Source organism: Acartia tonsa, chromosome 5 (assembly GCF_053477335.1).
Source record: "Acartia tonsa isolate MP-2025a chromosome 5, ASM5347733v1, whole genome shotgun sequence".
Taxonomy (NCBI): Eukaryota; Metazoa; Arthropoda; class Copepoda; order Calanoida; family Acartiidae; genus Acartia; species Acartia tonsa.
The window spans coordinates 38934961-38947982 of NC_137264.1; the positions used below are offsets into that span (position 1 = coordinate 38934961).

General features: G+C 32.3%; 2 protein-coding genes across 2 annotated transcripts; one reads left to right on the forward strand and one right to left on the reverse strand.

Moving 5' to 3' along the window:
- The first annotated feature begins 136 nt into the window (after positions 1-136).
- LOC145320145 (uncharacterized) lies at positions 137-7839 on the forward strand. Its single transcript, XM_080162585.1, has 7 exons — positions 137-416; positions 4642-4734; positions 4812-4874; positions 5819-5876; positions 5993-6040; positions 6696-7296; positions 7780-7839. Exons 1-6 carry the CDS (start codon positions 137-139, stop codon positions 6868-6870), a joined length of 717 nt encoding a protein of 238 aa, XP_080018711.1. The 3' UTR covers positions 6871-7296; positions 7780-7839.
- Positions 7840-8987: 1148 nt separating this feature from the next.
- On the reverse strand, positions 8988-12092 carry LOC145320343 (uncharacterized). Its single transcript, XM_080162753.1, has 5 exons — positions 12034-12092; positions 11690-11740; positions 10698-10830; positions 10084-10147; positions 8988-9755 (listed from the first exon to the last, which is right to left on the reverse strand). Exons 3-5 carry the CDS (start codon positions 10806-10808, stop codon positions 9622-9624), a joined length of 309 nt encoding a protein of 102 aa, XP_080018879.1. The 5' UTR covers positions 10809-10830; positions 11690-11740; positions 12034-12092; the 3' UTR covers positions 8988-9621.
- Between the last annotated feature and the right edge of the window lie 930 nt (positions 12093-13022).

The following is a 13022-nucleotide window of genomic DNA, read 5'->3' on the forward strand; positions in this document are numbered from 1 at the left end:
AAAAAAGTAATCCTATTTATTTTCACCTGCTTAAAAAACAAGTGGGGGAGGGGGTTGAATGTGATGGCTAGGAGGAGGATTCATTCAGTGATATAAATTAGAATGAATAAGTTTATTCTGGATGTTTAATAGTAAAATGATTCTTTTATCTTGCAATAATGATTTAAGTATTTATGATAAAGGAGTTTCAAGACAACGTTTAGCAATATCCACAAATAATATCAACACAAATACGTCTAAATTCCATTCTAGCGAATCTAGAATAGATTCTAGTGACCCCGGGATAATTAAGATAAGAATACCACCGCCCCCCTCCTCCCCAGCCCCTCCACTGTCTCCTAACTGTGCACAGCCAATAGTTGGAAGAAATAAGACTTATGAGGTATCAAGTTCTAGTCCTGGCTTGCTGAATGGAGGTAAAAATTATTTGAAACTTAACCTCACGGCGGCTCGCTCACTTATAGAAATGGGAAACTTATAAAAGTTTTACTCAACACACGAAATTGTAACAATTTTCATGAGAAATACGCATTTTATAAGGCATACAAAACGCTCTAATTTTCGTTCTATTTAACGTAATTTTATCATTTTTTTTGCTATTTATTTTATTTTACATATACTTTTATCATTTTATCAAAAAAAAAATTTATCTTTTTTCATCATTTTTTGGAGAAATTAATGCTTAAACTAAGGGTATCTTTAGACGCAAAATTGACGCACTTAGAATAAAAAATGCGTATTGAGTACAAAGGGGGGATAATTTCAAGTCATGAATGTTCTAAAGATATCTTTTTTTCCATAAAATTTTAATGTTTAGTCCACCCCACGTCACCCCGAAAATTATATATCAATTTAGGAAGATAATTTTTGTAGAATAATTACAGAATTTACAACGTTATGGACTCTGAAAGTATAGTTAAGATCAAAGGCGTGCAAAAGGTTGGTATAGGGGTTGTTTACACCACCCTTGTAAAATTAAGGGGGATGGATACACCTCCCTAGGTTTTCACCCATGTCCACCCTCTTGACAAGAGCCTACACCCTCAGATACACCCCTCTATAAATTCCAAGGGGGTGTAAAGGAAATAAATTTACACCCCTTAAAATAAAGTGGGGTTGGGGGTGTTTAAGGAGGGTGTATATAAGCAAGTCACAGATTCAGATAATTATATGCTATCTATTTTTAGATAAATTAATTACCAGACTTTACTAAAATAATCTTGCAATATTCTGTACAACTGTACTGTACAACTTTTAATTAGTAAATTGGGACATGAGGAAGCTCTCATACATATGTATAGGGGGGGGGGGGGAGTTAATGCAACCATCCCATAATCAATTAATCCAAATTTTGTTATGAAAATTGGCATGTGTAATCCTTGGTAGGTCTGTTTTTCAAAATTTAACAAAAAGTTAAGCTTAAGGTGGGGGGGGTTAAGGCAACCATCACGTAATCAATGCACAAATGGCACTGTTTGCTCAGCTGTTTAGCCGTTTTTGGGCTATTTTCAGGGCAAATCCATCAATAATCATGTAGGAATCATCCATTAGGGATAGGTTTTAATGGGTGCTGAGCTGAAAAATACTACCAAAAATAGTGGCAGCTGGGTAATGGCTTATAAGGATATAAAAAAATTGAATATTTCCATGGAATTAAACTTTTCTTAATTAACATTATAACTTTATGTCATGGACATATTACTAAAAGAACTTTTTTTAATATTTTAGATTTCGCTGTCATAACAGCTAAAAACTGCCAAAAATGGCTGAGAACAGCTGTCAACAGCCAAAAGTATATATTGTAGATTAAATCATCCCGCCCTGGAAAAATTTTGATAAAAGTTTTGCCCCCAGTAAAAATTGGTTGATTTAAGCAAAAAAATGACCCATGCTAAATATTTTTCTGTGATGCAATAATTGTGACCTCATGAGCACTGCAAAGTTTTTGAAATCTGCAAAAAAAAATTTTTTTTAGTTCTTTTGTGTGATCTCAATTTTAAAGATTTTTACAAAATTTCAATTCTAGTATGTCAATATAAACCTGAAATTTACCAAAAAAATGGAGCAGTCTCAATTATAACATATGAAGGTGTAGCAAGTAATCTGCAAAGTCAAATTCCATTTTTGCAGAGTTTTTCTTACATAACTTGAAAATATAAATTTTAATTTGGTTTTCATTTAGATGCAGTAACTTCTGTAACCAGGCAGTTTCAAAATTTTAGCTCAATATTCAATCAATTTTGCTCACCTTCCAACACTAAACCCCCTTTATTGATAAGAAGACCATTAATTTTATTTGGGGTTTCCCTCAAAGTTTTTACACAGATAGTGTTAGTATTTATAGTAAATTGTGACCTCAAAAATTGTATTATATATATTTATGCAATTTTGACTTTGGAAGATGTGAAATGTCTAGGGTAGGTTTTTTTTTTAAAACATACTTTAATGTATGTTAAATTATACCAATAATTTTCAGTACCACCCACTTAACAGCTAGAACTGGCTGGAAATAGCTGGGAGTGGTCAAGAGTATGATGAGTAGATAGGGCTTTTGATGTGTCTAAGGGTAGGTTTTTATGGGTGCTGAGCTCAAAAATACCACACAACATCCATATGGCAGCTTGCTAACGGCCGCAGCTCAGCTGGGAGCGGCCAAGAGTAGAATGAGTAGATAGGGCTTGTGACATGTCTCTAGGTAGGTTTTTAACAGTCTGTGTAACAGCCCCAGCTGCCAAATGGATGGACCCCCACTATTTATAGTAGTATTTTTGAGCTTGGTACCAATAAAAACCTACCCCTAGACATGTCACAAGCCCTATCTACTCTTCATACTCTTAGCCGCTCCCAGCCATTTTCAGCCAGTTCTAGCCATTTAGCAGCTGGTACAAGAAAATTTGTAAATGGATATTTAAAGCAAAAATATGTTTTAAAAAGTTGATTCCTATGTAATTAATGATAGTTTTGCCCTGAATATAGCCCAAAAACGGCTAAACGACTAAGCCGCCAGCTGTTAGCCATCACTTTTCCAACTTTTTGTTTCATTTTGGGAAAATAGATATACCAAGGATTACTCATGCCAAGTTTTGTAACGAAATTCGAATTCTAAGTGCAATTTGCGCATTGATTACGAGATGGTTGCATTAACCCCCCCCCCCCTTAAACTTGAATTAATTCCTTTAATGATCTTGATAGATATATGTTTATAACTTTTAATATATTTTACAATAGTGCTCAAAGTTAATGTTGGGAGGGAGATATATCCCAATCCTCTTTTTATAAAAAAAATTTGAAATGTAATAAATTTCTTATGTAAAGTAGTTTTGATAAAATCTTAATAAAATAACCCTTGATTTTAGTTTAAGGGGGCTGTTAAAAGTCATAAGTGGGGTGTCAAAAAATTTAGTTGTTAATAAATTGATGGAATATAACCTGATATTATAAATTTGAAACATATTTTTGATGTACAAAGAGATTTAAGGAACATGTATTACACTTTTTTTCATAGAAGAAATTGAATAATTTTTTATTTGTTTTTTTTCAACACAAGGTTATTTGTGTATCTCTTGGTGCAAGATACCATCATATTATTAGTTAAATCTAATTTTTTATAAATTAAGTGAATCAGTCTGTTAGACCAAGGGTAGAAACTCAGCAGATAGACAGACAGACAGGCAAGAAGAATTATCAGAGTTTGACTATAATAGACAATTAATTACATAAAATCCAATAGAGAACCTGTGAATGATCAGACAGACGGAGGGATAGACAGACGGACAGACAGAGGGACAGGTAAATAGTAATAGACAGTCTTTGAGGCATTAACAAATTACAATTAGGCTATGCTAGATGATTCATTGAAATCCAAAAGAGAGGCAGTTAGACAGATAGACAGACAAGTGGTGGGACAGACAGACAAAAGGACAGACAGACAGACAGACAAATGGGTATTGCCTAAAAACAGTTTGGCTGCTATATGAATCATTAAAACCCACAATAGAAAAGAAATTTACAATAGTTTCTTTTTTCGATACTCAAGGCCCCCCCCCCCTCCCCCACTCAAAGGGGTTTATTATTTCTGAAAATCAATGAGTGACTTCTCAGCATAATAAAATTGAATATACTTTTTATTTCATCAATTTATCTTAAATAGAACGAAAGTTATAATCATTTTATTGTCTACAAGAAATATGCTTTGAGTAAAAATCAACCTAATTGTCAGTAAAAACGTTATATTTATGCATATTTACACAGTAAATAAATTTTAAAATTGTATTTTATTGTAATGAATAACTTAAGGGGGTTGTATGAATTATCAAAAACCTAAAAAAAAACTAATTTGATTAAATTAGTCCAAGTAATGATTGATTTAGTACAGCACATATGAATATGTTGTCAATTTCCTATCAGAGTCGCAGTGACCTGAATTTATAATAATTAATTGGTGGGATTTCTTTAATTACTCCCTTTCATTTAATTCTTTCAAAATTTCTTTTAGAATCTGGCAAAGGCTCAAAATATGACCTTCCAAGATATTCCCCAATCTTACTAGACTTCTTCTTACTTAGTTTAAGAGTAGCAAAGGGATAGGTAGAGGGTATAGTAATGTTCACTGGTAATAAAATTTGATGTATTATTTCCTAGGTATAGAAGTCGACTGTGGTTGTAGAAACAGCAATTACAAGGTTGACATTAATGGGTGCTGTTCCAGTTCCAGTGATATTTTATCAGTTTCAGGTCAGTTTTTATTTTAAGTCAATGGTGTATTTCCAAAATATTTGAAAATTAGTTTAAATAAATGTTTTTATTTTTAGAAGAACTAATTAAGTTTGTGCCTCGCGGGGAACCCTGTAGCACCCCAGATTCTACAAGCACAGGTATAGAAATAATTAAGTTTGTATCTACTGGGGAACCTTGTGGTACCCCTGATTTTACAAGCATAGGTAGAGAGCTTATGAAGTTTGTACCTAGTGTAGAACCCTGTAGCACCCCAGATTCTACAAGTACAAGTATAGAACTAACTAAGTTTCTACCTAGTGGGGAACCCTGTAGCACCCCAGATTCTACAAGTACAAGTATAGAACTAATTTAGTTTGTAACTAGTGGGGAACCCTGTAGCACCAGGAAGTAAGGGAGGGGACAATGGATTAAATATTCAATTTTTAAAAGTCTCAGACTTTGGGTACTGGCTTAAAGGGAATGTGCAAGAATTCAGCTGTTTCTGACTGACTTTGGGTAGTAGCGCATCAATGCCCCGTTAACTAGCTGAGTTAGTTTTGAATAAAGCAGACAGAAAAATTTGTCCTAAGATGACTGGTTTTAACAAATATTTTTCCCAAGAAAATGTCATTTCATGTATAGAAACTCTACTGTGATATTTATGTATTAAACGATCTATGAACCTCTTGAATTTAGGTAGCAGTTAAAAATATATGAGAAGGGTTGACGAAGTTCTAAGGGTGATTTTTCTAGTGATTAATTACAGAATGTTTACTACATTGTAATGTACTGGTAATTTAATTTTCAAGTAAATTATTTTTTTCCTAGAACTAATTTTGTTCTAAATTATATTACTATGATCCCTTCATAATTTTGGTCAAATTTTTTGGATAAATCTGGTTTTCATTGCTTTTCAGTGAAAACTCTTAAATTGAATTAATTACCCATTGTCCCCTCCCTTACTCCCTGCTGTAGCACCCAATATTCTACAAGAACAGGTATAGAAATAATTAAGTTTTTACCTAGTAAGGTACCCTGTAGCACCCCTAATTCTACAAGTATTAAACCTCTGATTAAAATTTAAATATTTCCATGAATTTAGGAGATCTACTGCAGCCGTCTGAAGGCTCCAGTGGTGATGTTCCTGGCGATCAAGACAGGTAAAAATAATAATCATTTAAAACTTATCAACATTTTATACAAGATGATATGATTTAATATATTATATAGATATACGTGTGTGAAAGATATATGGATCCTAATATTTTTTTTCTAGTGACAAATCTCTGTCCAATGATTGTCAGTGCTTCAGAGCGTTTTTCAGGTCAGTGCATAAAATAAAAAAGTTAGTTGATTAAGTGGGAATAGTCCCTTTCGTGGCAACGCCCCTTAAGGGGCGATTCGTCGTATTTTTAAAATGGCTTTATATAGCGTTGATATTTATGTTAAAAAGTAAAATGTGAATAATTAACTGAATTAGCTTTATGGCCTCAAAGGTATTTTTGAAAAAAAGCAATTAAAATGTAAACAAAATGAGAATGTTAGATCTTAGAGAATGAGAAACATACACTTTGTATAGAAATAAAAATATTTATCCTGCAAGTGGGATAACTTTTAAAGTGTTTTTATTAGGTTCAATAAGAAAGTCACATTTCTGAACTTGTCACATTACTCAGAGTCACATATGTACATTCAGAGCTGGATCTTTAAATCGTATTAGTGGTGCACCAGATCAGGGTGATCCAGATCACCCCGGTTTGGCGCGGCAATGCCACTCGTTGAGTGCCATTGGCGCGCCACTGGGCGCGCTGATTCGCCCATTCCATTTTGATTTAAAGATTGAAATGTAATAATATCTAGGTGCGCCAAACTGGATCGCCCCGATTCAGCGCACCACGATTTAAAGATCCAGCTCAGATGTACATACATGCATTCATAAGTTATACACTTTTTTAAAATAACAATATTATTTATTTCAGAACTTGCTTTAAACGCCGGCCGCAAAGCATGTCACCTGATTACGTATACGCCGTGGACAAACAGTCAAATTTGTCCGCTAATTCTGCGGACACCGCGACCAAGTTAGGCACCCACAATGCCCGCGCTCCTAGAAGCTATCTTTCTTCAGACAGGCATAGTTTTAAATGGATCTAATAAAAAAAATTTCTAGAGGCGATTTCACTTTGGAGGTGTGTTACCCTTCCACCAAGACCTATGAGAAGCTACGTTGTAGAGGAGAACCATATCGGTTCAGCGGTTAGCAATGACCTTTTGTACAGACAGACAGACACACGCAGACAGAAACACAGAGAGCCACCCTGTTACTTTTATAAAAGAATGATAAAATTAAAATTGATAAAAACTAAAAAATATGCCCAGGCTAGCTGCAGCAGTTGTTCATAGCAACTCTGGAACCCTGAGCAGCCGCGGATATCACCGCAAATACCATCCGCGGAAAGGGCCACGGGCAGGAGCGTCTAAAAACTACCGCCTAGCCGCAGCCGCCCGCAGAAAGTCAACGTCCGCGGACGGTATTTCAAAGTCTGAAGGTTCTACGCAGGAGATTCATTATGATTTAAGGTATTACACACTTTACTTGTAAGTTTCTAGATAGAGAGGGGACAATGGGCTGTTTATTACACTAGTCCCCAAAGTTTTATTGTAATATTTTCTTATTTGTTGGCTCTACAACTACAAGGGACTTAGGTGGAAATTGATTGGTTGTTTCATTAAGGTGAGTGTTCAAATGTTTCAACCACTAATTCTAATCTAGAGAATGGGTAATCATCAGAAGGGATGAATATAAATTTATCGGCCATTGTCTTATCCCTTTGGATCCCTGGAAGTTTCTTGCAGGGATCCAAAGGGATAAGACAATGGACAATAGATTGATATACATGTATATGTTTTCATCTTTCCTTAGAAGCCTTACAAAGTGTCTCAAAAAATGAGCCATGTCACATCATAAAAATGAGGGATTATCCGTCTTTTTTTTAGGGGTTTTCTTTACCACTTCTTCTCTCATCCCTCATTTTTATGACATCACATATCTTTCTTATCTAGGAGTGCGGAGTCATTAAGTACACGGGTAAGAAAGTGGATGTCAGTCAATATTAATGACAGGAAAATTATTAATTACATACCCTAGCCTTATTAAAACTTTATGTTAATAATTATTTAAAAAGCAAAAATTCTAATGCTTCGTTCGAAAGTTTTTTTTGTAACACAAAAAAACCGTAAATGATTCTTTCATTGATCTTTTTTGTTAAAAAGTGCGGAAATTAATTCAGCCCAAGGATCTAAATGATTAATCGGAGGAGATAATAAGCTATTCAATCACCTACAACTGCTTAAATGTCAGTCGAAGCCGTCATTTTAACAACTAGAAGCCTAAATTTCCCAAGAGAAATTATCCTTAATATACTGCCGACTTTTTTTATGATTATTCTGCAATTGTTGGCCATAAGAAGAGGCGGTGGCCTAGCCCTTTTAATGCATTTTAAAAAAGACTTATCATAAATCCTAATATGAAATACTATTGGTGGCACTCCTAGTCTTTAAGGCTTTTTGTACATGAAGAAAAATGAACTAAAACCATCTTATGATACATAAACAAATATAATTTACTCATCATATGAAGCCCTGGATAGTGTCATGAGTGACGTTATAAAAATACGTCCAAAAGGAAGGATGATAGGATAAATGGGAAAGGAAACCTTAAAAAAGAGATAATAGACGTATTTTTATGACGTCACACATGACACTTTCCATTGCTTGATGTCTATACATAGAGAGAAACAGACATCCTGTTACTTTATAAAATAGGAATGTATGTAATTTTAATGTAAACTAGAAGTTACAGTATAGAAGATATAACCAGATCCCACCAAGAGTCGAGGTCAACATCCCCCGTACAATCTATTAAATATGTTAATTATTCTTAAATTTTATATACAATTTCATAATAAATTTACACTATTTTCTTATTTTTTTTATATTTAAGAAACTTAGACAGAAGGACAGTTATGTACATAAGTAGCGAAGCAATAGCAAGCTAACAACAGTTTAGATAAACAATAATAGAATATTTTAATAAAATTGTATATAAGTATGTTGCAAAATTGCGTAAATACTTTATAGTATTTTATGAGATTCTGACTTAAGATATTGTACCTTGTTGTCCTAGGAATCATTGTTCCAAAAAAGAAGAATAGGAAAAATATATCATAAAAAATCAGCATGTTTTAAGTGGACGTACGGAGATCTGGTAATGAGTATAGAGTTGCTACACTCTATTTTACCTAACTGTAACAGGAATCAAGTTAAAAATCGACGGCACAATTCCAAAATGTCTAAATTAGCAATAAGAGCTATCCTTTATAGACATACAATCTACGAACAGAGGAACTAATTATTTAGTGGCTGCGCTACAAAAACAAAAAAAGAACATTTTAATGACCATAGCTAGCTAAATACTATATTTTTGTATGTTTGACGAAAACAAAGCGTTTGTAAACCCATGCAAAGATTAATATTCATATGGGTATTAAGATTTTTATAGTGCCTCTGAAACACGGGGATAAATTTGAAGACTTTTAGCCGAAAAATACCGAAGGACGTCATACTATAATAATGAATTATTCCTATATGACGTCATTCGGGATACTTTGGCCATAAGTTTTTTTTATCCCTTTTAATAGGAATTTTAAAGAGCTTTTATCGCAGTTTACAGTATACATATTAAACACAAAATATTTATAAAGGAAATGTTTTAGTAACAAAGCTACTTTAAAAATTACAATGATAAAAGGTAGCTTAGAGTTAAAAAGTAGCTCCTGAACTAAAAACAGTCATCTATTTTCTCAGAAACAAAATAATAAAAATTAAAAAAAAACTCTAAAAAAATTACAAAACGTCTGGATTATAACCAAACAGTATGAAATCATGTTGAAATATTGAGTAGAGCTCCTCTTTAAGATCTTGTGGAATTTCTGCCATATAATCGGAAGAGCTCTTCTTGACCTCGCCTATTACTTCATCTGAAAAGTTAATACATTGTAATGGTAATGTTTCCACTTCAAACAGGTTTTTTTGTTAATATTTCGATTATTACTGAACCAATAGTGTTCTTCATTTAAGGGAAGATTGATATATGTCACAGGTTGGTTTTAGGCTATTTCATTTTTAGATTTGATACCTGGGAAGGCTTTAGGCTTTTTTTCTCTTTCTCTAACCCCTCGAATACAGTACAATAAACATAGCTCATGTTAGAGAAAATTTTTAAAGTAAATCTCTCATGACGTTTTTGTCATATCTAACATCGAAACTCGCTAATTCGTTTTCTTTCCATGATCCATTTAATTTTACCTTTACTTTTATTCTTCTTAGTGTTGAATGTCAGAAAATTATGTTGGATCAAATGTTCCAATCCCTAAATTTACCACAAATATTATATTATGAAAACAAACCAAATAATTTGTAACAAAACAAGGGTGACAACAACCATAAATGGCAATCTCTGAATTGGAAGGATAAACGATTACTAATGTATTAAAGTATTAAAAACCTGTTTAAGGATATTTTTATTTTTAGGACTTGTTTAGAAAGATGATTTGCTTTTAACATTGTACTTTGTTGTAAGGGAATCAATATTCCAAAAATCAGATTATAAGGATTATTATAGCTCATAAAAGTTTCTTTTTTGAAATGGATATACAGACTTTCTGGTAACAAAAATAGAGTTGCTACGCTTCCTAATTGTACCTAACTGTTATAGGAATCATCTGTAAAGTTTGAAATCAATAGGACAATTCTAAAATTAATATGACATGTGAATTTAACTTTCAAACATTTAACGTTTTTAAATTTTCAATTTTTGTCAATAAACAAGAAAATTATAGAGAATTTGCTTGGCTTGAATTAACATATGGACAATAGACATACTACAATAGTAGAGTGCTCAAAACCTCCTAAGAATTCACCTTGACATCTTCTGAGAAAGTTTCAAATTTGAGATAATATTGCAGAGGGTTCTTACATCCTGCCCACTTCCAATATGGGATCCAATGTGCATTTGTTCGCCTCGGGTTCATCAAATTGTCCCAAATCACAAACCTTAAAGAAAGAATAAAAATGATGCCAAAAACCCAACTATATTTCAAATTGTGATCCTGTGTGCATTTGTCTAATTGTCCCAAATCACAAACCTTATGTATAGAATCAAAATCATGTCAAAAACCTAACTCTAATTCAATATAGAATCCAATTCGCATTTTTTCACCATGGGTTTGTGAAATTGTCCCAAATCACAAATGTTATATAAAAATAAAAGTTATGCCAAAAACCCAACTATATTTTAAAATGGGATCCAATGTGCATTTGTCAGCCGCAGGTTCAGCAAAAGAATCAAAGTAATGACAAAAACCCAACTTTCTTCCAATATGGGATCATATTCCCATTTGACTTACTATCTACCAAAGAAATAGTCTAATATTACAAAACTAGTATATGGAATTAAAATTTAAAATTATGTCAAAAATCCAATAATATACAACTTGTATTTATGTTGTAAACAAAAATTGTTAGGCAAACTGAATGAATTAATATGACATTCAAGAACATTGTACATTTAAATTGATACTTAACAATTATACTATAACTTATATATTCTATATAACTGCATATTCGCTTATATTAATTTAATTAAGTTCTTGTTGTCTGAAGCTTAAGATGTTTTAAATGTGTTAAAATTTTTAGAGGAATTTTGTAAATGTTTATTGCCTCTGTGTGGTTTTAGGCCATTTTCCAGGCCTTCACACCTTCCTCTAAAGTCTAGGTTTGAACTTTTGAAGCAACTAGTATATTCTAAAGAACCTACGGGAAATACTTATTTAACAGGATGTTTATTTGATAACAAATAATATAAATATTTTAGCTGAAAAATTTACCAATTTGAAGCTAAATAGATCAATACCTGATAAATGATTCAAAACTTTTGTCTCCAAATTGTTGCTGAACTCGGAAACTAAAATTTATAAATTATTCATTTATCATATATACAAGGACAACAGTTATTCAAAAGTGACAATAATAAAAAAGAATAGTAAAGTGTTATTTTGTAAGATTTGAAAGAAAGTCCTTGGGCCACAGTATATCAGAAATTAGCAATTATAAACAAGATCAAACGCTACAAACAAAGATATGTTATTTTTTTCTTATTTTGAATACAGCTAAAACTTTCTAGCACAAATAACAATCCATAGCTTTGAAATAGCAACCCTAATAAATAAAGTCTTAAATAAAATTATGAAAACTGACCTTAGAATTTTCTCATAGGGAATTGGATTTAAAATCTTATCCTTATAAGCAGAAACGAGCCTGTTGTAATAGAGATGAGTTTAATTTTAAAACAATAAAATAGTCTAAACTTAATTTGGTACCAAAAGGGATAAGATAAAAGACGACAAATTTATATACACAGTCACTCCCTTAGTAATGATAAACAAAATTGCCCCTTCTTCTGTTAAAAATTTGAGATTGAAAAGTTTTAATACCAACCAACCAAGGTAATCAATGTTTCTAAGCCAGCCAATCAGTGAATTTGTTGATAAAACTTTGGCCACAAAATTACTTTACAGTGAAATGTGACCCCTCCCTCCAAATTCTAAAAGTACTCTATAGCCAACTTAAGTTCACCAGTAACATGTTTCTAACTCTAAATTATCTCTATTATCCTGTCATATGGATGTCTAACTCTAAATTATCTCAATTATTCTGTTATATGGATGTCTAACTATAACTCTAAATTATCTCTATCATCCTGTCATATGGATGTCTAACTCTAAATTATCTCTATTATCCTGTCAAATGGATGTTTGACTCTAAATTATCTCTATTATCCTGTCATATGGATGTCTAACTCTAAATTATCTCAATTATCCTGTTATATGGATGTCTAACTATAACTCTAAATTATCTCTATCATCCTGTCATATGGATTTCTAACTCTAAATATCTCTATTATCCTGTCAAATGGATGTCTAACTCTAAATTATCTCTATTATCTTGTCATATGGATGTTTAACTCTAAATTATCTCTATTATCCTGTCATATGGACGTCTAACTGTTTATAACTCTAAATTATCTCTATTATCCTGTCATATGGATTTCTAGCTGTTTATAACTCTAAATTATCTCTATTATCCTGTCATATGGATGTCTAACTGTTTATAACTCTAAATTATCTCTATTATTCTGTCATATGGATATCTAACTGTTTATAACTCTAAATTATCTCTATTATCCT

Bases quoted from the DNA above. Each gene is read 5' to 3' on its own strand.
- LOC145320145 (XM_080162585.1), top strand. From the start codon at position 137: ATGATTCTTTTATCTTGCAATAATGATTTAAGTATTTATGATAAAGGA. The intron at 4,735-4,811 runs GTCAGTTTTTAT...TTTTATTTTTAG, and splicing joins TGATATTTTATCAGTTTCAG to AAGAACTAATTAAGTTTGTG. The intron at 5,877-5,992 runs GTAAAAATAATA...TTTTTTTTCTAG, and splicing joins GTTCCTGGCGATCAAGACAG to TGACAAATCTCTGTCCAATG.
- LOC145320343 (XM_080162753.1), bottom strand. From the start codon at position 10,808: ATGAACCCGAGGCGAACAAATGCACATTGGATCCCATATTGGAAGTGG. The intron at 10,148-10,697 runs GTGAATTCTTAG...TGGTAAATTTAG, and splicing joins CTTTCTCAGAAGATGTCAAG to GGATTGGAACATTTGATCCA. The intron at 9,756-10,083 runs GTAAAATTAAAT...TTAACTTTTCAG, and splicing joins TAAGAAGAATAAAAGTAAAG to ATGAAGTAATAGGCGAGGTC.